General features: G+C 32.0%; 1 protein-coding gene and 2 long non-coding RNA genes across 11 annotated transcripts in view; 2 read left to right on the top strand and 1 right to left on the bottom strand.

The window, feature by feature from the left end:
* The first annotated feature begins 265 nt into the window (after positions 1–265).
* pbl (epithelial cell transforming 2 pebble) lies at positions 266–14,807 on the top strand. 7 transcript variants are annotated; one of them, XM_089075199.1, is made up of 17 exons: positions 266–776; positions 2,652–2,853; positions 2,972–3,113; positions 3,213–3,422; positions 3,828–3,974; positions 4,094–5,251; positions 5,929–6,063; positions 6,134–6,338; positions 6,492–6,628; positions 6,722–7,118; positions 7,196–7,639; positions 7,717–7,871; positions 8,282–8,367; positions 9,317–9,409; positions 10,626–10,800; positions 11,266–11,295; positions 11,776–14,807. In XM_089075199.1, the coding sequence occupies exons 1-16, from the start codon at positions 716–718 to the stop codon at positions 11,284–11,286; spliced, it is 3,768 nt and encodes a 1,255-aa protein (XP_088931325.1). In that variant the 5' UTR covers positions 266–715; the 3' UTR covers positions 11,287–11,295; positions 11,776–14,807. The 7 variants fall into 7 exon arrangements, 5 of the variants coding, with proteins under 5 accessions (XP_088931325.1, XP_011644442.2, XP_011644441.2 ...); XR_968334.3 differs by lacking the exon at positions 11,266–11,295 and having other exon boundaries at positions 267–776; positions 11,776–11,975; positions 12,799–14,807; XR_968333.3 differs by lacking the exon at positions 11,266–11,295 and having other exon boundaries at positions 267–776; positions 11,776–11,975; positions 12,112–14,807.
* Positions 14,054–26,128, bottom strand: part of LOC148937004 (uncharacterized) — a 25,036-nt gene continuing 12,961 nt past the window's right edge. The window contains exons 3-4 of one of the 2 annotated variants that reach the window (XR_016138848.1): positions 22,875–24,500; positions 14,054–17,449 (exon numbers count right to left, since the gene is read on the bottom strand). This is a non-coding gene — a long non-coding RNA (uncharacterized LOC148937004). The remainder of the gene's footprint in view (positions 17,450–22,874; positions 24,501–26,128) is intronic. The other variant, XR_016138849.1, reaches the window with a different exon arrangement.
* LOC112552945 (uncharacterized) lies at positions 20,016–23,026 on the top strand. Of its 2 annotated transcripts, none has more exons than XR_003096888.2 (2): positions 20,016–21,926; positions 22,893–23,026. It is a non-coding gene; the product is annotated as an uncharacterized LOC112552945 (long non-coding RNA). The 2 variants fall into 2 exon arrangements; XR_016138850.1 differs by having other exon boundaries at positions 22,720–23,026.

The following is a 26,128-nucleotide window of genomic DNA, read 5'->3' as shown; positions in this document are numbered from 1 at the left end:
TGTAAAACTCCCTAGGCATTTTCACAGTAGGTTTGTTCTTTTAAAGGTCACTTTCATCAATTCCGGTTAACTCAATCGGCCGATTCTATTGGAATTGATTAATCGCAATTTGTCCAAACTTAACAACAAATACCAAAGATCTAATCGACCAATCGGCAACCACTGAGGCAATCGGGCGCCACTCAACTCATAGCTTAACTGCAGCTTACGTTACTACGCGGTTCAGAACAGAAAAAGCAAACGTGATGCGCAGGCGCACGAAGAGAAAGAGAGGTAATGCGATTTCGGCGATCTCAACTCTCAACGAAAAAGCCTCGGTGGTGGGGTCGACAACACACACGACATACGCGGAGTGAAGGACGAGGCGAAATATCTCGTGCTTGGTGCCGTTGGTCGATGGTTACCGTCGACGCCGCTGATTGCCGTGTTCTGCTTGTGCGATTTCGGGAGAGGGTGTCAGTATTTTAAGATAATACGTACTACGAAGTGTGTGTGCGTGCGCGCGGAGTCGCGGCCGCGTGACGTTCATGTTGTACACGAGGTTGGTGCGGAGGATCTCGCGGCTGTCGCCCGCGCGATAAGGAGGAGCTCTTGAATAAATGATCGGCGACAGGACGGACGAGTGTCGTAGCACGTCGGAGACGGGAGGACACGATCGGCAAGACTGCACGTTACAAAGGAGAGAGCGGGCCGATGTTGTAACGTACGGGCCAAGATGGAAGAGCGTAGCGTCCACGGCAGTATCGGCGATATAAATAGTGCGGAGTCAACCAAAGGTAAGCGGGAATCTGTCAACGTTAAAAAAAGAGAGAGAGAGAGAGAGAAGAAAGAAAGGAAAACATCATTCGCGGAGTACCGTCAAGCGGACGGAAGACGATGACGTCGTTGCGCACTCGTCTCTCTCTCTCTCTCTCTCTCTCTCTCTCTCTCTCTCTCTCTCGCTTGCCTGCGCTCGCGCGAGAGTCTCGGCGAATCTTCTCCGTTACTCTCGCGCAATTTTGAATTCCTCCTCCCGCGGAACCGATCCCGAGGATCTCGGTGTGTGCGTGTCGACCGGAAACCTTGGCGCGTACCTGCAGAAAACAGACCCGCGGAAGCTTGTGTATATACTTGCCCAACGGACCGATCCGCGTCGTTCTCTCTCTTTCACTTTCAAATCAAAATATATCAAATTTGCACGACTCTCGAGTCCGTTGTACCACAATTAATATCGCGATATCATTGTGGATAGAATGTTCCATTTAAAAAAAAAGGGGAGGGAAGACAAGGGGGAAGAAAATTAAGGTTTTTCTATTCTTATATTCGTCCGTTAAATTTATCTCTCACAAAGTCGGCTGAATTCTCAAAAAATTATTGTATGAGAATAAATGAGCTCTGTATGTCCTTACGAGATTCTTTGAAAATTATAAGGCTATTTTTCGCGATAATTTCACGATCCTTCTGTCCCCCGTCTGTTATCTCCCTCTCGTTCCACTTTTCTGTCTCTTTCTCGCTCGCTCTCTATATCTTTCTTTCTCTTTCTGTCCTTTGTGCTTTTCGCCAGTTAATTATCTTACGCTGAGCACGTGAATGGCGCATACAGATGTATACATACATGTATATGCGACTTCCCGTTGCCTATGATACGAGATAGAGCTTGTGTACCGTGTATAACAATGTTTGAATTTTACAGGAACGCTGACACGACTAAAAATAGCGTTTTCTAACAAATCTTTCTGGCGGAAACTTTGGGCGGCACTCGTAGTAGTTTATTAGTGTACGAGAATTCCTTATTTATACACGTGTGCGCATATAACGCATGTGCACGAATGTATAAATGCGAAATTTCTATCACTGTAATCCAAACTGTTGAAAAAACTGTAATCCTCGCCCTTAGTTACCTTCTTCATCTAACAACATTGTTTTGCAATTATTTATATATATATATATATATATATATATATATATATATTTAATTACTTAATTATTAGGCTAAGAAATTAAAATAAAATCTTTAATTATTTGTATTATTATTGATATACGTTTCATGTATTATTAAATTTGGATAATACTATAATAATCAGCTAAAAATTAAATAATAGAGTTAAAAAGTTAGTAATCTTTAACTTAACTGATTCAAAAATAAATTAACTCTCTAATTAGTTATATTTTAAAATACTATTTAAATAGTAATTTTTTAATTTTTTTTCAAGTTGAGATTTTTGTCCCTTATTATAATTGCTTTATCACCTAAAATAATGTAATTTTAAAAAATTATGACTTTTAATTTAATATAAATAATGTCTTTTAAAATTGTTTTTTAATTTAATTTTAACATTATTTTTAATTAAGCTAATTTTTTGTTCACGCAATTTTTAATGTGAATTTTATAGATCATTAATTTTAATTTGATTTAAAAAAAACTAACTGTAAATATTATATAAATATTAGTGTTACGAAATAATATATACAATTCTTATATTTTAATTTTTTTAAATAAATTTAATATTGTTTTAAGTAATCAAATTGTTTTATCCAATATGTTTTTTATTAAAAGTTTTTTTTCCCGATTAATCCTGATGTAACAATATAATTAACAAAGGTGATCATTATAACCAATAGAAATAACAAGAAAAATAGTGAAACGATTATTTGTTTGTCAACTTTTATAGCACAACGCAAGAAAAGGATATGTTTAGTTGGTACAACCTGCAATGATGCTATGCTTAATGCTGCTGCTCAACAATTCAATGTGCCTGTACTTATGTCTGAAACTGGCATGGAATATGTTGAAGATACTACCTATAATACTTACTTTGTACTCAAGCAATTTGAAGGGCCAGAATATGATGTTTTATGCAAGAGTGCTCACAGGTTTGTACATATATAAGATATGACACTTTTATAATATACAAAATAACAAAAATGTATATTTCCAATTTTGGAAATAAAAAAAAAGTTCTAAAAAAGTTTAACTTCTGTGTCCTTTTAGAGTGCTGGGGCCTACAGCATTGTTGCAACTGGCGGCAGCAGAGAAGAAAGAATTGCCTAATATTAAAAGACCAATGTACACACAAGCTATGGTAGGCAAGATAGTGCTATTTAGTGGTTTCCGAACTAGAGAGGATGAATTGGTTAGTTCATTATGTATATTATTCTATGATTTCTATAATGTTAAACATTTGAATGCTTGATACACATATATTTATGCAACATAATCTATTTTTTAACAGCGCAAATTAGCTAATATGGTTCTTAATATGGGAGGTAGCATTCGAAAAGAGGTGGGTATGAAAGTGACGCATCTTATTGCAAATCATTGCAGTGGAGAGAAGTATAGATACGCTGATACATACGGATTGCCTATCATGTCAACAGAGTGGGTAATAGCATTATGGAATGCCAAAGATGATATCTCCTCTACCGCATCCAATGAGGAATTGGTAAATGTTATTAAATAACCTCTACAACTTTATTTACTCTAAAAAATAATTTCTCATTTATAATATTTATAATTATTTTATCGTGCTTAAAATATATAAAATCTAAATCAAGATACTAATATAGTGTATTTAATATAGTGTATTTAACTGTTTGAGTACCACTGAATTGATGAAACAAGATAATAATAAAGAGAAAAAGAAAAGTATATATATATATATATATATATATATATATATATATATATATAAACAATCAATGCAGAATCTGCCTTATATTTTCTATCTCTCTATCGTTATCTCTGAGCGTGAAGTGATAACCAAACAGCATAGTGTTCTCATTCGGCTGTAATAATAATGTAATAAATATAAAGATTTTCTTAAAAGCATATTTAAATTGAATTCTAGATAACAACTTATAAACTGAAACCATTCTATGGAGCAAAAGTGTGTTTCTTTGGATTTCCTGAAGAAGAAAAGAAACACATGTGCGAAGTTTTGGAGCAACAAGGTGGTGAAGCTACTGAGATTGACGATTCAAATTGTACTCATGTTGTAAGTAGATAATATATTTTTTACGTTATATTTATAAATTCTTTTATATTAAAATATTTATGATAATATATATCAGATATAAATCAACACCTACACATACATAAATACACATGCTTTAGGTGGTAGATGTACCCGGTCTTTTCTACGAGAAAACCAACAATGTGAACTTTTATCTTAAAAATACATCCAATCGTAGCCCACTTTCCTTGATAAACTATAAACCAGAATCCTCTTTTTTAAGCAATCCTTATTCAAACGCGACTTATAATACAATGAAAGATGATAGTAATGTATCGGGATATTTTTCGTTAAAAAATAATTCATTAGATTCATATAATATAGAGCGTAATAATCAGTGGAATGATCTTATGTCTAGTATTAGTCAAGATTCCATTATTAATGTGAATGATAATTGTTCCGATTTGCAAAATTCAGTTATTAAATCTGGAAGTTTATTTGATTCTTACACAGAACAAACTGATTCTGGTATCGATATCTCTAGATTATCTAATCTGTCGTCTGTATTTTCTATGCCAAATAAAAATTCAATTCTAACAATGACGAGCAACAAAAACGTTAAATTCCATGTTTCTGAAAGCTCTTTATTCGATAATAAAAATTCTATTAGTGAAATTACAGCAAATCTTAATAAAACAGACGATTTAAATTCATCATTGTATGAAAAAAATAATGCTTATATATCACCAACAAATAATAATGCATTATCTTTAAGATATCGTAAAAATATTCATTATATACAGAATAATACTTCAAAAACTAAAATAATTTCCAAAAGATATGTAAAATGGAGAAAAACTAGTTCTTGTACATTTGTTCATAAGCTGGCAACGCTCGAAAAAAAATATAAATTTATGAAGACGCGCTCGTATCCGAATATATCGAAGCATAACGAAGAACAATATAACGATACGTTTTTGCAGAATGCTCTAAGTGGAAAGAATAAGCAATTATCTCAATCACATACATCTATTTTTTCAAAAATCAGCCATTTTTCTTTTTGTCCAACATTTTATAATAACGAGCAAGATATTTCCATCGATTCATGCTATTCTCCTCCTAAGAAAATCCTTTCGAAAAAAAAATATTCATCCTTGTCAAAGTTCTTTCCGACACCTACAAAGATTTTAAACATTAAACACAATTTAAGAAATACATCTATATTTGATGGAAAAGATAACAATGTACTATCTACATCAAACACAAAAATCGAATGCACAGATTTGAAGAAGGATAAACCACAGGACAAATCATTTGTGGTACTTATTTTCAATTTTTTTTTTTGTTTGTGTTATAAGGTTTGGTAATTTTCTGTATAAAGTAAAATAGTTTTAGTAGTTATAATCATACAGGATATTGAAAAAATAAAGGCATGTGATATTTGTTAACTTGAGTGAGAGATACATGCAGATACACAAGTATGTACATTAAATTTATTAACAAATGTTAGCAATACAAATAATTTGCTCATTTATGTTCATATAATATATCCTGTATTTCTCTAGAATCTAGAATTTGTAGTCATAGAAAATATCAATATATGGTGTATGTATAATACATGTAATTGTCCCTTAAAAATTTCTGATATGTATATTATGTAGAAAAAAAATCTAAAATTGTGTGTCAAATTACTGTCCTGTATGTTGTTTATTGTAATCTAATGAAAATTATAATATGATATCCATATTGTTTAAATGAAAATTTACTTACAATTTACTTTTGAAAGTTTATTTTTAATTTTATTTGTAATCATAGAAATATGAAGTACACTTAAAATAATATAATAATAAGTAATTTATGATAGTGAATCTCTTATATTAGTTAATATTTAACAAAAAAAGAAGAAGTAGATAATATGTGAATGTCTATGAATAATTTGACATAACAAAATATAATATTAATATTAATATTTTTTATTAATATTTTTTTATTACAGGTTGTAGATGAGTCCAATGTAAATGTACTACCAAATCTAGTTTCAGTATCTGCTTTCATAGTCAAAACTGGATGGTTTTGGACGTCTGTACAGAATGAGGCAGCTGCTGATGAAAAAGAATATCTATTTGAACATGTAAGTTAATAATAATAATAAACTTTTTAAATATTCTAATTATCGTTTAATATCTAGACTTACTATTTAGTATCTAGAAACGGTTCTGTCCCCTACTGCGACGAGTAGACGAGACAGTCAACAAATTATATCGCAAAATGTAGCATTGGCAAAACATCCCTGTTGGTTAGGCGGTCCATTATCTAATTTGTTACAAAATGGAGCGGATTCACCAGCCAGCGTCAGTGGAAGCTTTCTGGATTGCACAGCAAGTCCTGACAAACAATTTTTAGATGGTATCTAATGTTATTTTTATAATTTTATAATTTTTATTGCAATATATAACAATTAACATATAAAATTAACAAAAAATTTATTTTATTTTTTTGATATTGTATTAATACAATGGCATGTTATGGTAAAATATTAAAATAATTTCTGGCTATTAGGTATCTCCGAGGTAGAAGCTATTGATACAGAAAATTTACCGAAAATTAAAGAAAACTTGTCACAACGTCATAAAGTATTTCTTGAATTAGTAGAAACTGAGGCCAATTATGTAGGTATTCTCAACACAATTATGATGGTATGTATTCATCATATAAAACATAAAAAAATGAATCATTTCATATCATTTAATGTTTCACAAGTTTTAATAATTTATATTTATTGATTATAGCTGTTCAAATTGCCATTAGAAAATCTTATAGGCAGTGGGAGGGAATTATTAAATAGCACTGAAGTTAAAATCATATTTGGTAATTTCCCTCCTATCTACGACGTTCACAAGCAATTATTGGAGGCACTGCGTTGTAGTGCCGCTCATTGGACAGAAGATATTAGTATTGGCAAAATATTTTTGAAGTTTGAACCAGATTTGGTTAAAGCATATCCTCCATATGTTAATTTTTTCGAAAATACAAAACAAATGTTGGAAGAATGTGATCAAAATAAGCCACGATTTCATGCCTTTTTAAAAAATTGCCAGACAATACCGGAATGCGGTAGACAAAGTTTAAAAGAACTGTTAATTAAACCAATACAAAGGTTACCTAGTATTAGTTTATTGTTAAGCGGTAAGATTAATTACTGTAAATATTAATTCTTTATTTTTATTTAAATTTTTGAAATAATAAAATATTTTTATTTATAGATATTCTTAAGCATACTGACAAAAGTAATCCGGACTACAGCGCGTTGGAAGCTTCGATTAGTTGTGTTAAAAAAGTAATGACGTACATAAACGAGGATAAACGGAAAACAGAACGCCAATTAGCAATATTTGATATCTTTAATGAGATTGACAATTGCCCACCGCACTTAGTTTCCTCGCATAGATCGTTTATCAGTAAATGTGATGTGATGGAATTTACGGAGGGGGGTCTTAGCGGACGAGGTGATCATTTAGTATTGTTCCTGTTTACCGATACTCTCGAAATATGCAAGAAAAGATCGAAAGCCTTTAATTCATTAAAGAGCCCTAATACTATAAATGGTTTACAATCGATTAAATTAAGTCAAGGAAAGCCATACAAGCATATCAAAATGTTATCATTAAGTACTATAAGAAAAGTAGTGGATATACGAGAAACGGATGGTATGTAAACATTATACATAAAAGGCATGTTCTTTATAAAATAAAAAAAATTCCAATTAATTGTGTAATTCTTTCAGGATGTCATAAACTATTTGCACTCGTAGTACGAGGTACTCAGGAACTGAAAGAAAAATTCTTTTCGTTTATTATTACTGATGAAGAAGTAAACAAAACGAATTATTTGCAAACTTTGTGTAGGCAGATGGCTCTTACTATCCGTGTAGCTGATGCTGTAAGTTACATGCGCGCGCTCATACAAACATTTATTTGCAACATTATTTATGCAAATACGTAAATTTTTAAATAATCAGTTTATCAAAAAATTTTGCCAAGCATTTGTAAATCTTGTCAACAAAAAAATTAAATTTAATACATAACTTATTATATGTAAATTGATAAAATATCGCAGCAATGTAGTAAAGTTTGTCACTTTGTATTTGACAATATCTACTCGATTTCTATATCCTCAATATATTGATATGCATGCTGATTCAAACATAAGTGGATTTGCAATACAAACTTGATGTCTACTATAATTTCTGCTTGTATTTACTAGCAGATTATGTTTTAAATATTATACTATTAATTATTATTCTACAATATATAACAATAATTATTCTATTTTTTTGTTTTACATTTTAGGATACATTACTCATTAGATATGATTCGCATCAGCTTGAAGTTGGTACTAGTGACGTGGCATCAGGAACATTGAAAAAAACGATTAAGTGAGTATATTTGACATATTATACTTTGACATATTTACTCTTTGCTAGTTTGTATATTGTTATCTTACTATCATATTTAAATAAGATAATAGTAATATAGCAAATAATATAATAGTAAGTTATAGTTTTATATATATTAAAATGACTGTGGCAAAATATTTTATAGAAAAATTTGTTTCTTTTTATGGGATATATTTTTCAAATATTATCAAAGATATGTGAGGATATGTGAGGATTGACTTTTTTTTATTTCTTGTAGTTAAGTGATTGTTAAATTACATTAATATAGAAAAGCAATTTAATTATCTATAGACATATGTTATCCGAATATAAATAAAAATCTTACATTTTTCGCTCAAGAAATATTTGAAATGTAGAAATAATATGATGGTAATTTATTATACTTAAAATTTTTATCTAATGCAATTGTAAATAAAATTTTTTATTGCTAAAATTAATAAACTTGTAAATAAGTGTCGAATACTAGGAATAATACGATTTTATTTATTCATACAAACTTATTGCATTTGACAATATTATGTTTAATGATCCTTTTATAAATGATTATTGGATCACTGTGAAGATCAAGAATTTATTAGTATTTATTTATTATATAATTTTATAATATATTAGTATTTATTTATTTTATAATTTTATAATTGTATTTAATATAACTCTCTTTTCCTCTCTAATCAAGTGATGTTTATTAGCATAAGACTTTATTAGTATCTAACTTTCTTTGTTATGAAAAATAATTAGAAGTTTGGTCTATCATATTTTAAATTCTTTATTGAGCGACAAATAATAACTGATGTCATTTATATTCAAACGAGCTATCACTTCTAAATGACATATTTCTACAAAGCACAGATGAAAGATTTATATATTAGTGTACATATTCTATATTGCATGATATAAAGAAATAATGGGACAACCTGTTTGGTTGCAGGAGTCTATTTCATAATTTTTACCTGGAGTATATGGACCCGTATGTCTTCCTACTCAATAGCATGTGTGAAACCACGTTACATGTCCCACTACCGTCAGTTTTCGCACCAAGGCTGATTATATTTTTTTACTTTGCTTTTTATTCTCAGTCCCTTACTCAATGGCGTAATTATTTTTATAAATTATTAATAAAAATAAATGATACTGCATTTGTTATATTAGTATTTGTTATATTTTGCTATATTAAAAGTAATTTAAATAAGAATGAAAATGTTTATATTAAAATTATAGACATTTGTTCGTTAATTAAATATTTAGATAAAATTAAAATAAATTATTTAAACATTTTTAGTTTTGCAAATAAAATAAAAAAGCAAGCGTTTTAATTTGTTTAAAAAATTAAAACAAATTTATAATTACGCTACTGAAAATTTTTGCTTTTAAGATTGTTTTATGCTTGGCAATTAAATATAATTCTTTAGAAATAATTTCCCAAATTATTCTGATCAGTTCAAGCATAATATAATATAATTTTAAGCTTTATCTATTAAAAGCTTTTTGCTGTATTTTTTCTTTAAGTGAGAAAACTGAGTGTGTCATGTTTTTATGTCATATATGCGCTTTTCTAACTCATTAGGTTTAATTTATTGCGATATGAATAAATATTCTGACAATATAATTTACAGTTTGATTGTTTATTTTGCTTTAATAATTTTTTGATAACAATGTTGCTTGATTTTATTTTCTGCTTATAACTTAAAATATATAACTTTTTCTTAAAAGCTTTTATGTAAATATATAAAAAAAATACTATATATATATATATATATATATATATATATATATATAAAATTTTCCTTAATATGCAGCCATGATGCAGTTTTCACTATTCCTAATTATTGCTGTGTGACTGAGTAACTTATATTACTCTTAAAAGTTTTGCATGTATATTCTATATTTTCTTCATACTATATGGTAGGTGATATTATGTCTGCTTAAGCTCTATTGATGTGATAATGTCTTTGTGGATTTACAGCGCAGGCTCTGTTTACCTAGAAACTTTTTTTCCTCCAAATTTTATTGCTGTATAATTTATAAAATGTTATAAATTATACATAAAAAAAAATCTTACACGCGATTATTAATTTGAAACGGTGTGCGTGCGTGCGTGCGTGCGTGCGTGCGTGCGCGCGCGCGCGGTGCGTGCGTGCGTGTGGAACAGGAGAAAAGAAAGTTTCAATATTGCATTTAAATAATATTTATAAGTATACTGGAAAATTTTCAAGACGTTTCTTCAAACTTTTCTTTAGGTTTGCATCTCGTACAAGAGCGAGAGTTGGCCGAGCGTTTAGTTTTAATAAAACGCCAAGCAAACTAAATAGAGCAATGTCTACAATTATGTCGCCATTTGGAGCAACACAAAATCTTCCCTCGACAAATCAGCAAATAGTTCAGATGCGGCTAGGTAGTTGCAACAACATCAGCGTTAGTTGATAATCTTTTTTATATAAATTTTTCTTCTATTCATGCTTTTCTTTTTCTACTTTTGCTTTGCATCCATCATATAGTCATGTTACTTTTTTCATTAATTTTATTTTGATTTGTTTTACATATTGGATGAGTTATAAAAGAAACTAAAATAAATAAAATTTAATTTAATTTAATTTAACATTAATAATATTAATATTTTAAATATTTTGAGCAAAATATAATTTTTATATATATATATTATACATATATTAATAATTGTAGCTAAATAAACTTATTCTTCACTCATTCTGTTAAAAAACTTTTATTTTTATTTTTATTTTTAAATTGTTTTGAAACTATTTCATCTTATATTATTATTTTTACTTGCAATATATATGCAATTTATTTCTTTTTATTACATGATTATAAAAAAAGAATATATTGATAATTATATTAATAAATTTTCATGCTTACTTAAAGTCAATGGATGAATTATTTTGAATATCTCATGTAAGTACATTATATCAAATGAATATATTAGAATCTGTTTTATATTTATTTTTTAATGAAAAGTTGTTTTTATTAGTTTCTTAGTTAGTTTATTAGTTTCTTATATATTTTTATCACTAGTCTAATTTTATAAGACTTAATATTTTCATTCTTTTCATAAAACATTATAAATTAGATAATATATCTATGTAACTTCATAATATAAAATAAAGCTTTTTAAAAAAATCTATTATATAATTAATAATTATATTGCAATTACATACATCTTATCTAACAGATCCTAATTTTTTTCTTTTTATCTCATATTTATGTCTCTTTCAATAGATTAAAATTTCCTACTTTTTAATTTACTAATAGAATGCATAATTTAATATAATTTTATATATATATATATATTTTTTTTTTTTAATATTAAAACTTTATTTTTTTATATTTTTTCTTATATAAAGATATTAATTTTTAAGTCTTGTATTTTTCCAGGAACTAGATAATGGCGGTTCAAGTTCTCCAAATAGAGAGGACGTCCTAGTAGCGCCGATGTCGGATCAACCGACTCGAAAGGCTCTCAGTATGGCTTCTCTGCGAAGGTTATAATTAGTATGCAAGAAGTCATACTTCCTTTTGCTACAGTCGTTTAGTATTCTGAACAAAGAGACGTGCATTTTTAATAAACCACTGTGGTACGTTAAACTAATATATATCATCTATATCGATAAGACATTAAATATAACAAAAAAGGCCCGAAGACATACTATAAACATTTTTACTCATCATAGTTCTGTTTATAATGATTATAATTATTTCATTTCTGTCCAGCATTATATTTCTGGAATAGAAATTCAGTACAACTTTCTGAATACCGTCTTATCCTCGGATACATCATTATAAAAATGATATTGTTATTAGTGCCAATAATGTCTAGTTATTGTTATATTACTATTATTAACATCTTTTATTTATTTTATGTATTATCTCTTGTAATTATTGTATATGCCTTCCTGTATAATTTTCACACTTGCCGATAAGACGTGATAAGGAATCAATTTTTTTATATAAATACAGTTTGCTCTTCATCGAGTCAAGTCAATTATTCTAGGAGATATAAAATCAAATTACAATGATTCAAAGATACTTTTTTTACGGACTTTCTAATAATTATTTTAATGGTAAATATAGCCAGACTTATATCAATAGACACTGCAGGCATGTGCAAAAATTTTTCTTAATAAATGTACCAATAATTTATAAAAGAAATAGTATTTAATGTTATATGTGTTTAATGTCGTTAATTAATATATCCCAGTTTCATAATCTTGATACTAGACAAAGTATTTATTTAAAAATGGATTAGGCAAGTATGCTATCATCTAATCACAGCATGAGATAAATATCCTCAATCCTAACTAATAAGAATAATAATTTTATGTTTTCGACATTATAGTTTTCTGCAATTTTTAATATTTTACTCACTATTTTTTCCATTTCTGTTTTTTCATTCATTAGAATTTGTTCAGCGGGAGTCATACAGAGGAAGTCTGATCTTTGAGCTATAAAAAATTTACATGCGCCTTTATTTCGCTTTAATTGTATCAACGAGGATACCTGATGCTGTAGATTTTTATACATATCGTGTACAAATGTTATTCATATTTTAAACCAAATTAAGTTTTGGAACAAAGTCTGGTACATGTGTGAAACATTCAAGTTCAAAAATGAAAGCATTATAAATATTAATTGTTAAATTTATACTTGCTATGTGCCAATATATAGCCATGTATACGTAGTAACAAAAATATTGCCAGCTCTTAATAGATTTGTTTATATAATATATCGTATTTCAATGACTTGCGATTTAATCGGATTTATTATAAGAAAATGCAATTTATTAATGATTTTATATGACACAATTTATTAAAAATAATAACAAAAAATGTAAAAATCTCCAAGTTTGCAAGATATAGGATTGAAACAAAAAACAGATTCTTAAAATCTGTATTATCTTATAAATGTTTATACAATTTTGTATCTTTGTACTTTTTTCATAATACTGCCTAATTGACGATCCCAAGAAAAAGTGAAAACTTGCCAATATTAAAAATTATTATTAAAAGTAAGGACTTAAACAACGAAAAACATTGTTTTTTCTATATTGTTAATTACATAACGGTGAAATATGATGGAAAAGATAACATATTATAATATTCAGATACAATTTATAATATTCTTTATAATAACATGCACAAATTATATCTTTGTCTTAGAATTTGTCATTTCCTGCTTGATTTTTGTTTACCGGTATTCATTTAAATAAAATAAAAATCTTTCAATTTATTTAATCATAATTTGCAGAAATTCTCCTTTATGTAATTAATACACATATAAAAATAATATCGACAACTTGCTTTCGTTAAAGCATTAATTATTCATTTTGAATTTGATTTATTTAATTACACATGTTCGAAACTAAAATATTATTGACTATCAATTAATTCAGGTATAATTAAACAATTCATTGAAAAAAAACATTGCGTATGAATAAAATTATTATTTATAGCGAAAAAAATCACGATTGATGAACTCTTTACCAATAAAAATTCAATACGTGATAAATATTGATTCAAGGATTTGCAGACGTACATTATCATAGCTTCCATACAGCGTTCTAAATATTTCATTTCACTATTACATATATATTGTTACAATTCGATTTCATGCAACATTAATAATCATTATTAATATTGCAGAAGTTGCGTTGCTCAATACAGCAACATCTTGCCATTGTAAAGTTATTCGTAAAATTGAATACGGGCCATATATGCGTAAGATCGTTTTACAAATGTATCCCAATACATATTCGCTATCATATTGTAATAACGAATATTCCTAAATGTTTCATTTTTCCGTGGTTGTATGTTCCAGCTGTATGTTTCAGCATTTTCTTGATAATTCGTTATTTTATGTTTAACTAAAGTTTATTTTCAAATCAATTAGTACGAAGTACAAGGAAGAACAAATATTTTGTTTAACTGCAAAATACACTTGATCATTAAATGTATTTAGCGAGAAATCTTATAGGCACAAAATGGTTTCGTTTCCTGCAGTCTTTCCTGGCCTTTATTCGATCAATATATTATGTTCTCCGATTTATTTTTATAAAATGATAACAATACAATTTTTTAAAATGCTGAAAGAAGATCAAGCTTTAATATTTTATAACTTCGTAACATTCAACTTATTACTGCCAGCATGTGAGTTACCCGATAACATGATGTCGATATATTTCTGATCCATTGTATGTATATATTGATTGATTAAAGAAAACCAGCATGAGTCGCAAAAGACAGCAGAGAAAATGCGACAGGATTTCGATTAGCTGCTTGTAAAAACTTATATGTTATATTTTATATTACCGATTATTGTTCCCTTATCATCCCGAAATAAATATGATTAGTGCCTTGAGTATAAAACGTACGAATAAAATTTGTATTGTATAATAAAATATATTCTTTGTATATGTGCCTGATTCACGAAAGAGATAAATCAGAGACCTATCTCTTTCTCTAGATTTCGTCGAGGTCTCTGGTATAATATTTTGTGCCTCTTGATTTTAGATTATTTATTAAGATTACGACTTTGCATACTGCTCTGTCTTATTACAAACCAGTGAGAGACATAGTACCTTATACTTCCTAATAATGAAAATGTGCTTTTTCTCAATGCCATTCGCATGCATATTCGAAATGAGCACACTATAATAATAATGATAATAATGATACTATATAAGAACCATTAAATAGAATAGTGGTACAAATCGCAGGAAAAAATTTTTTTATCAGTTTCCGTTAATTGATCTGGCATCACATAGTTCGACTTAACGTGAAATTTAAGTCTAAAATAATTGTTTAACATAAAGATCAATATAAGATATACTACTATTCTCGAAGTCTTGTGACGTGTAGAAAGATATCTGAATATCTATACTCGGACACCTGTCTTGTGCGTAGCTTCCAATATTTGATAGTCACGCAAAAGGTTAAAATTATATATATATAATTATATATATAATGATATATGTAATTATATACAATTATATATATCAGTTTACCTTTATAAAAGAAAACGATATGTCAGATGCATCGGAAAGCATCGATCACAGTACACCCGTGACACCCGTAATCGATTTATTTCCCCAATTCAGTCATTTTATTCCGGAAAATAATCACAGGTGACGAGGTAATATGAGAGTTGCGTAATGATATGCCAAAACAAGTGTCCTTGATTTAGGTGCATTGTAAATAGTAAAATTAAGTATTTCAAACTAATGTACATCCTAATGTAGAGAACATTTTTTACTATACGCTTAAGGTTATCATAATATCGTCTTGCAAGTTTCGCGCAGTTATTTATACATTATTAATAATTGTAATTGAATGTATAAATTTAACATTTATTACGTAAATCTAAATCATTGTTTCTTTATTCGTTGACCTTCTCCGAATTTTTTCAGACACATGATAGTGAAGTGTAGTTAGTATTAGAATTTTTTTTCTTTTTTTAATCTTGAAAAGCGCAATTTAGCAAATTTATTAATGAAAATATGCATGTTGTGTAATCTTCCGCAAAATAATAAATTAAAGAAGTCAATTAGAATGCAGATCTGAAGTATGTTTTTTACTATTTAAAAGATAGAATGCAATTACGTTTCTTTTATGTTATTACATTATTAAAAAGTCATGTTGCTTTTATTAAATTTACAATGTATCTTCACAATAGAAAAAAATTAAAATCTCGCGTTTCCTTTTTTTACACATTCAAAAGAGAACTCAACACACGCAATTTACATATATATCAGAAGCAGAGAAGATTCAATGTTACATTAAGAAAGACATCTTTTGTTGTGAAATCAGGTCACGCTTTAGCTTAAATTGTTTAAATGTACACGTGCATGCAGCAAATTCAATGTAAAAGATAATTAAAGATGTAAATTATTATCTCCTTTTTTCTTTAAATTGTTATCTCTTTTTTTCTTTATTATTCTGAAATTTCAGCAGATCTCATTTTCTTTTATATCCTTTAGGGAAATATTTAAAGTTGATAATAACTGCGTAAATATTCCTTTGAATAAAATGATATTACGTTGCAGTAATTAATTATTAGAATTACATTTGCTAGGAATAACGTTATATCACTCTATCACTCTTCTATATTACCATTATTCATATAAGTTACATTTATGCAGATAATATTCGTACATTATCATAGCGTGCTCCAATATTCATTAATGAGATTTTTGAGATATGAATAACACGTGCATATCACGTTTTAGCGGATTTGCATGCTCTAGTTTGTAAAATTAGACTTTACCATCTTTACAATACTTTTTACCAAAAAGTAACAATTGTTGATTAAGAAAACGGGGAAAATATTAAAAAATATTTAAAGGAAATATAGCAATTTAGCATTTATAAATTTTTATTTTTTATTTCAGCAATGACTATTAATTTTTTCCTCAATAACTGTATTATTCGAAATAGTCGAAGATAAAATGTGAGACGAAACAGATGATGCTGCGTTAAATATGTCCGAAGCAACACAACTCCGGTTCAGCTCTATTTGTGCTTGGCAAGCGTGGAAATAAATTGATTATTGCAAAACCGAAATCAGCAAGTGGAGCTAAGATCGAACATCAACAAAAGCGTAATGCGGTTGGAATCGCTGATGCGAGGTCTTCATCGAGGAAATAGCGACTACGAAACAGCAAACTCGGTTAACAGTGATGCGTTTCGCGCCTCTATTCTCCCGATACAAATTACAACTCGGCAATTGATAGAATCGATATCATCCTTTTGCTCTTTACAAAGCATTCACCTCTCATTTCTCTGATATATATACTCTTAACTTAACTGATATATACTCTTAACTTTTGATTACATCATCAAGCGGAGAAGTTTAAGTGCGTACTCGATACTCCCTCCGAAGACAGATAAATCCGATAACAAGAGTACGTTTTTGATGGGTTGTATCCTGAATTTTACTGGACAGTATATCTTCGCGTAGCAGAAGAGACTCCGCGAAATGTTGTCAAGGTATCTCGTTGGAGAATCATCCTGATGTCCTCGATACATATCTCGATATACGAGCACCTGAAGAACATCTTTAAGGGAAACATACTAAAATGTAAATATACTGTTATCTACGCTAACATATACGTAAAAGCCAAAGTAATCAGGAATGAAACAAAAAGTGGACAAAAGTGCTAAAATACCTTATAAAAAGTGAAATCGTGGGTCAATTTGACATTTAAAATGTACATTGAGTGAGTTTTGTTTGGAAATTTATTAGGTAAAACGAGAAAATATTTTTAAAAATATTTTACGTAAATAGGATTTGATTTATTTCATTTCTCCTTAATAAGCAAAGATATTCTTATTTTTCTTTTTTATTTCTTTAAGTAAATCCGATAAGCCGTAACTTCCGATGACTCTTGCAATTCTCGCACTCTCTGAGCGAGAACTGTCGCTTGTTAGAAAAAGCTTAATAGATTTCTGAAATGCGAAGTTTTAAATTGAGTTCCTCCACGAAGTTACGCGATCTTACTAAATAATTACCAAATAATAACTCCGCGATATGAAACTTAGTTTACAATTTCACATTCCGAGAATCTATAAAAACTTTTTCCACGAGATATGCGAGTCATTTCTTTATCGATTTATCGCGTTTATTTATTTATTTATTTAACGGGACTCAAAGGAAGCAACTTGTTTATTGGCTCATTAATAGAAACAGCACGTGCATAGGTACAGACCAAGTTTTCGAAAGTGAGCTTTCCCATTTCGCCGGCGGTATATTATTGTTATGTTCCTTGAGCTATTTCCAGCTCTCAGCGTACGACTATTTCCCAACGTTTCGCAATCTCTTAATTAATGAGCGCGTCGTACATATAAAGTAAACTCCAACGAAATTCCACGCGCGAGTAATCAACTTGCCTGATTAAAAAATTGCCTCGGCTACCGGCACCGGAGGAGCGGATAACGTGCTGTCCGCGCTACAGTTTTTTTCCTTTTTTCTCCCCTCTGCCTCCCCCTACCCTTCTTCTCTCGAGGAGAATGAAAACGTTTACGCAGCAAACGCGGAAACGTACGCCCTGCATCGTTAACATTTCGCTTTTCCAACACGAACGCTGAAAAGGGGCGAACGGAAATGTTTTATTGCGGACGCGTGTGCCGCTTGCGTGCGTGGGCAAATATGCAACGAAGCGAATTTACGAGCGAGTAAACAGCTCGCCGCGCGTATACATATGCTGATAGCGCAATCCCGGACAATCCCGGATGTCCCGGCTGCGACTGCCAACGGTGCCAACTCGCCGGAAAATATCAGTCTCATGGCGTGTATTTTTTTTTTTTTTTGCTTCCGGCTGCGTTCACCCGTTTATGAAATCGCTTCGTTACATCGGGATTATAGTGAAGTTACGCGTAACATCCAGGTGTTTGACGTGCTCTTCTCTCCTCCTCCGAGCTCTCTCCTCTCCGAGGACTTCGGCGGAAAAAAGAGGAAGAAGGGAAACTCCGCTGTTTTATTGCGCGGGCGTTATGTAAACGGATGGAAAACTTACACAAACGTAATTCTCGCGTGCTTCGGATAAAAGATTAAATTTCGTTAATAAACGCGCGGAACAGGGAGATCTTGTAAGTTGTGTTTTTGCGCGATTGTGCGATAATTGAGGCCGCGACGTTAATAAATTCACACCGGTTGACCCCGGCAGCGGCTAAGATTTTCATACGCGAAGCGAGAGATGAATTGATGAGCGTCGTTAAAAACGACGATTTTGTGGAACGAGTCGAGAATTGAAGGCGGGCCGCATCTGGATTTGAGGGTGGCCTTTTTAATCCCTCGGACGCGCGGAATTGTCAATTTATGGTGTGACGTAATAATTAACTAAACGCCAGCGAAGGCGCGCTGATCGGCTCCCGTAATAATTAACTATATTCAATCCATCAATTATGCGATCATATTATGCGAAGTACGACAGATCGCAATTGCATCTACATAGGCCGCAAAGTGCGGTAACTGTGCATAATCGCCAGGCGGATAATGAACGTACGATTCGCCCAATTTGCACTATCGTTGCTCCCGCTAATGCGGAATTGTTGCGCGCCGCGTTTCGTGCAACCTCGTGCGAAACGTGGAAACTTGGAAATGGAACTGCAAGTGGGCATATCTCAATCCCGCTGTTAATTACGTCATGTTTACATTCGTGTATGCATCCGAGATTGTCGCGCCGCGCAATATGATATATATATATATATATATCGCATGGGTATCACGTCTTGTGCACCATGCTAATTAATAGCACGCTCGCAGCGGCATCTTAGACGCATAGCGAGTTATTCATTCGCGAGATACCACTTTCCGGATGTTGGTACCGCTAGAACTTTACGCGCCGGAAACCAAAAAGAATCAGGAGGAGACCGGCTCTCCGGAAGCACGAAAATTAAATTTTATGAAAGAACGAAGAGGGAAGCGTTCGTCGAAACTTCTGAAGAACGCTGTTTATGAGACTATTGAATTAACGTCGCCCTTAACGAATGCGATTTAGTTCTCATTTTCACTTGGCTCCTCGCGGTCGAATTAATTTCTTCAATCCAGCAGATGTGCGTCTCTCTCTCTCTCTCTCTCTCTCCTCTCTCCCCCCCCTCTCTCGCGAACATCTCCCAAATTGCATCTCGCGCGTATCATTGCGCATCGTTTCGAGGACGTTTGACTCTCGCTGCACTCGCAGAACCGCGGCCGTGGAAACTTCACTTTCCGCATAAAGACGCACGTGTATTTTTAGGTGCACAGCGAGGGTGAGAGGGTGAAGAGGCGTCACGTTATCAGAATGGTTAGTAGCGAGACCACAACGGCTCACATTGATTTTCACAGGGGTTGGGATTCTTGAAGGCCACAGCTGGAATGGAAGCTGCGGCCTTCAATTCTCGCTCATTCATTCCGTCCGATCCTTTCCATTCGCGCTCCTCGCCACATCGTCTTATTTTCCGTCTTCCTCATCTTCCGGGACACCCCCTCCCGTGTACCACCTTCCCTCCCTGCTCTGTTTCGTTCGTTCACTCGCCCCTTCTCTCGTCCGCTGCTGCCTTCCCTCGTATCGGGAGCACGTCAGTTTAAAATCCCTTTCGCCGTGTCGCGTTTTTCCCTCCGCGAAATTGCGTTATTTCGTGAATTGCTTTATTTAAACAAACCGTGAGCGAGAGCGATGTTTGTGTTTCTTTGAATATCCTTTTTAAAAGATTGGGACAATATACCTCTTTCATGAATTTTTCCCGATTTCGCCCTGTTGCACGATTACTCCTATTTACATACGAATATACACATAAATTGACATTTTAATTAATACTCGCGTTGCGTTTTGAGAGTGGACGCGCCAACGTGGTTTGATTTATTGATTTCGTATGCGATAACGTACCAATTGTCACAAAATGTTACACCACAGGTTATATATGTTACATTATGCCGCGCAACTACACATGCAATATTAATTAATGTATATGTATATATTGATTTCCCATTAATCGAAATTGTGCGCAAAGTGCTCCAGATTTGTGCACAGTGCTCACTAATTTTCGATAAACTACTCGAGTAGATTTCTCGTAAGAGAAAGCCGAATAATGAATATTGTAAGCAGAAAGAAGTCATTTTGTTGAAATTTGTTTTAAACTTAATAATAAGTAGATTACATAATTTTAATTTTAATAACGCACCTTACTTCAATATGATTTTTACTTGGCTCAACTATTTAATAACGAAATACTTAATATTAAAAATGACAAGATAAGAAAAAAACGCCGTCAAATTCTCATCCATGGAAATTTCCAAGCATCCGTAAATGAAAAGAACGATAATTACGAAATGTTACGCTCCACGCATACGTATATGCTGCATTAATATCTTAATTGCGGCAATAAATTTGCGTTTTCAGTTCTCATTATTTCGACGGGAATTTCATGAAAGATGAATATTAGATAGGTGCGTTTAAATGTCGGCGTGCAAAACTACGGAAAGCATTCTATCGATTTTTCCGCGCCCGGGCGCTAATTAAAGCTCGCTTATGTTTTCCTCAAACCAATCTCCCATAATATTACAGCTCCTAGTGGTTAATTAGTGGTTAATGACGTCGAGAACAACGCGACTTTGTTCCCGAAATCGTCAAAAAACGCGTGTAAAATGGCGGGAGAGCGCCAAGTTCTTGAAAACAGTCGGTGCAACGGGGCTGTCGGACGGTGTCGTTGCGGCAACGAAATTTAACATTATCAGAATAGCCTCGTATTTTCGCTAATTAACGTCCAGCAACAACAATATTATAATAATATTCTCCTCTAGTGTCACGAGCCGAAGCCGTGGCCGTGGCCGTGGCCGTACAAAGGCAGCGACCTGACTTTAATGAAGTTTGCCGAAGCATTTATCGGCACTGCGGATTAAAACCGGACCGCACACTTCCATCCGGTCCGCTTTCTACTTAAGCGTCCTCGGGAATCGGCGATGCGACGTTAATTCCAGACACCTGCGCCGGATCGCGCCGCCGACCACCGGTCTCGCCTTCCTGTTACTTTTTCGAGACCATTTCAACACATCTGGTCAGGGCTCATTTTACAGATATACATATATACAGGGTTGAGAAAGTTACTTTTTAAAAATAACTCGTTACCGTCACTTGTTACCGAGTCAAAAAAGTAAATAATTATCGTTATCAGTTACTAATTCTGAATGGTAACTCGTTATCATTATCGTTACTTAAAAAGGAACGCTTAGTTATTTTTACTTTTTTAAAATTATTTTTACTAAAACGAGATCTACTTAAATAAAAAATAAATTTTTCTCATATTTTTTGTTAAACTATCAGTGTAAAAATAATAAAACTTTTTCTTTCAAATTCACGAGACTATAAAAAATTGACTGGAGATTTTAAAATATTCAAAATGCAAATACAAAAGATATGGTTTTCATTAAATTCATAAACACAGCAAATTTACACTTTTTTATGCTCAATTTTTTATTTACAAATTTTTAAAAGGCATTTGTAAAATCTGTTCTTGTGTTTAGTTTATGATAAACTTGTTTTAAAACTATTCTTAAGACAAATTTTAAACAATAACAGACTATGTCTATAACAACAGAATATCAATCGAAAATCTGCACATCGAATATATAAAATTATGTCATAAATTATGTCATAAATTCAAAATATAAAAAATAATAATGAAAGTATTTGTTAAATTCGTTACTATTATTGAAAATATGTAACTATGTTACCGTTACAGTTACTTTTTATTAGTAATGCGTTATTTCCCACCCCTGCATATATATATAACATTCGTTTAATATATGTCTAGAATACAATTATATAATATTTGTTTAATATATGTCTAGAATACGATTATTCTCCTCAATGGACTTTTCACTCCTGATTCTTTTTTGTAAAATATCGATTGCGTGACACACGTCCCCAGATGCAAAGGATATGTATCGTCATGAACGACGAATGATGTTAACCATGCAGAGCTTTGATTAAGGTTTCACTTTACCTTTTAATTCTCTTGCAGGAAACCGCTACGCCGACGTTAATTCGAGGTGTCCGCATAAAATGCTTCATAGATATTTATTTGCGATACTTTGAAGTGCACCAATCTGACATGGAATGTAAATTACTTTTATTAATAAACTTTTTATCTGCATATATTAATTTATTTTTTATTGGATTAAAAAGAAATATAATAAAACGCTTAAGGATGGTATCGAAGTAATAACAAAATAGACAAGTGTAAATCCTCTCAAATCATGACGGAATATATTTCGCAGTTTATAATCACTTTGTATGTACTGCTAATAAATTGCAGCTTTATATTCAATATCGCGATATTTTTTCTGAATGCGTGCTATTACTTTTCATTCGTAACGCCGGCACCGTGAAAATTACGGAGTAATAAATCCAACTAATAACAGACATACGTTTCAGAGTTCATAATTTTCACGTGTGCATTATAATAAATCGCAGTTTTCCATTACGCCCAAAGGTAAATTAGAAAAATATTTGCAACGATATATCATTTTTTTGACGAATAAGTCAGTGTTAAAAATTATTATTAATTCTGTAAAAAGGTGTTCGGAGCCCGAATTGTAACGTTAATACTCGAGAAATACGCGTACGTGTATTCCGCACGGATGGAATATTTAAATGGCCCAAGAACGGCTAACGCGACAGTAGAAAAAGCGCATTGATGGTCAACCGAGTAGAACGAGTCCAGATTGCGTCAGGCGTAGCACCTAGTAGAAAAGTCGTTTACGTCAGACAGAAGCCAGGCGAGTCGCGACTCTTGGTCCACATAACCGGCGGTAACAGTTGTTCGTTCCGCTACGTATGGTACATACGGTGCCCGCTTCCTGTCCCATGGTCAAACATATTACGAAGTCACGTTTCGATGCGCCGAATGTCGAGTCGTATTTGTACAATAGATAAATAGTATTTGATTCGGACGGAGATGAATCTCGTGTGCTTTCGACCACTCTCGGTCTGAGCACAATTAGCCCTCCGATTCTTCTTCGTCCAAAGATGTTAAGAATAAGTAAAAAGGAAGATGAGTTTTTGTATACCGAGCATCGTTCTTCAAATTACAGACGATCATGGGACTTTCGAAGAGAAATGAGAGGCGAATTCATTAGCGGGACGTTTCCGCGGAGATATTCTCGTCCCGGATATTTTCAAGCGCATCGCCTAAGAGATTGATAGTCTCGCTGCTTAGAAAAGATTCTCCTTCCACGGCTTATATGTCACAAGTCATAAAAATTACAGCGCATTACGCTTTAATGTCACAGTGCCCTCGTTTCCATTCGCATCTCGTCGCGATCTTCTTACGTCGCACTTTCAAGCGCGACGCTTACTTATATTCGTTGAATATTTTCCAGACTTCGGCAGAATGACGTCGCGCGCATATTGCGTCGTTGTGATGGGGAAGAGAAAATATAAAACTCGCGACAAAGTGCGGGATAAGCGGAGTGGAAGGCCGAGAATTTGAATTAAGGACAGCCTGGTTAAATTCTTACCGTGGCCGGCTCGCAAGCGCAATGAGGGTTTATAGTACGGTGCGTTATAAGCTCACGTTGTGCTCCGTGGTATATCGTAATTACCGCAACGGTAGACGCCTGCTTTAAAGCTACAAGATACATGAAGCCGAATATTGTCCATTAAAATTTGTAAAACAATGCACACATGGAAAAAAAACAATTTTGCTGGCTAATCTAAAAATTTGGCCAAATATAAAAATAATTTTGAGCCTTTGAAAATTATGTACAAATTATGGACAAATTGATTGCTAAAAAATCAACAATTTTTACAATATTACTATCATGTTTAAGCATCCCGCATAATAATTTTGATGGTCCCAAAATTATTTTCAGATCTTTATTTGACAAATTTTTTATTTGCCAGCAAAATTGTTTTTTTTTTCGTTATTGGTTTTCAGTTTTTGAAGATGACAATTATTTAAAGTATCGGATTAATAGTTTTTATAATTGGTTTGTTAAAAATATGCAATATATGGAAACTCGATATCAATTCGAGGGCAACTACTTCACGTTGGTTATATCGTGTGAAAGCTATTTACAAGGTAGCAAGTGAGTTTGCAGGGAACAATCCGTTGCAGTCGCGCTGCGTTCTCGAACTTCTAGATTAATCGAGCTTTCGGCCGAATAACATTTATTCCATTATCGTCGCCGTATTTGTAATTCAAATTCGTTTCCCATCCGGGAAACGAGTGATCTCATCAGCACCGCATCGCTGTAGAAAATCAATCGTCCTCCACGAGATACGCGAGAATACTTTCAATCTGTTGATAAGATCGCGAACATACATTATATTAATTGGATATCCTTGATTAAAATACTCTGAATAGACGACGTTTAATCACCATTGCAATCAGTTTTACGCGACACTAATATACACAATAGAATATTTCTCATAATATTATAACAGCTAACATTATTGACGTTTAATTAATCTAGTTAAATTACATTATATGTTCAACTTTTCTTTCGTTCTTTTCTTATAACTAAATTTACTTAATCTAAAATTTAATATCAATATATACGTTTGATTAATCGAGTATCGTAAAATTGGCGGAGAGAAAAATATATGTATTTTATAGAATCATCGTTAATTTTAAATTTTCATACAATTCCTTTACGTGCATTTATAAAATTAAAGTCGTTTTTTTTAACTTAACGTTACCAACGTTATATTTGAGTTTAGGTCGCTCGGTTATATTATTTCAAAGTTTGCAAGACAGTGCAATCGTATAAAGGAGACACTTTTGTTTCATTATTAAGAAAAATTTTGCGGGAAAATTCAAGACACGGAAAGTTCTTATCTCTCTTACGAAATTAAGGGATCAGATCCCAGGGTACAAATTAGCGAGCGAGTGGACCGCGTGTTAAATATATACGAGAATCATGAAAATATTATCCGTGTCACAAAAGCGGATTCTAATTCATTAATCAGTAAAGTAAGATGTTTCAAGGAAACCATCTCCATGGAGAGCATCATGGCCGGTAACATCCTCGATTGGATTAAACGAAACTTTTACTTAGTCCCCGGTCGTATAAGCTGCAAAGCAGAAGTTTTTGTGCCACTGGGAATAGAAGCTTTATCTCGTGGTTCTCTCGGTTGGCGCGGGCCAACGGGAAATTTTTCTCGAAAACGAGATAGAAAAAATTCTGACAGTCTAGGGAGGACGAATTAAAGGGCGTAATCGCATATTTAGTGGCGGACTTCTGTCCGTCCGCA

The sequence above is a fragment of the Pogonomyrmex barbatus genome, unplaced genomic scaffold, assembly GCF_055798465.1.
Source record: "Pogonomyrmex barbatus isolate J1 unplaced genomic scaffold, ASM5579846v1 scaffold18, whole genome shotgun sequence".
Classification (NCBI taxonomy): Eukaryota; Metazoa; Arthropoda; class Insecta; order Hymenoptera; family Formicidae; genus Pogonomyrmex; species Pogonomyrmex barbatus.
Note: the sequence above shows the minus strand (reverse complement) of the source record. Positions and strands in the feature narration are given on the sequence as shown.

What these genes read in the sequence shown, in the direction of transcription:
- pbl (XM_011646139.3), top strand. Translation starts at nt 716, where the DNA reads ATGGAAGAGCGTAGCGTCCACGGCAGTATCGGCGATATAAATAGTGCG. An exon ending in TAGTGCGGAGTCAACCAAAG is followed by an intron (nt 777 to 2,651) that starts GTAAGCGGGAAT and finishes CAACTTTTATAG; the next exon opens with CACAACGCAAGAAAAGGATA. An exon ending in ATTCAAATTGTACTCATGTT is followed by an intron (nt 3,975 to 4,093) that starts GTAAGTAGATAA and finishes CACATGCTTTAG; the next exon opens with GTGGTAGATGTACCCGGTCT.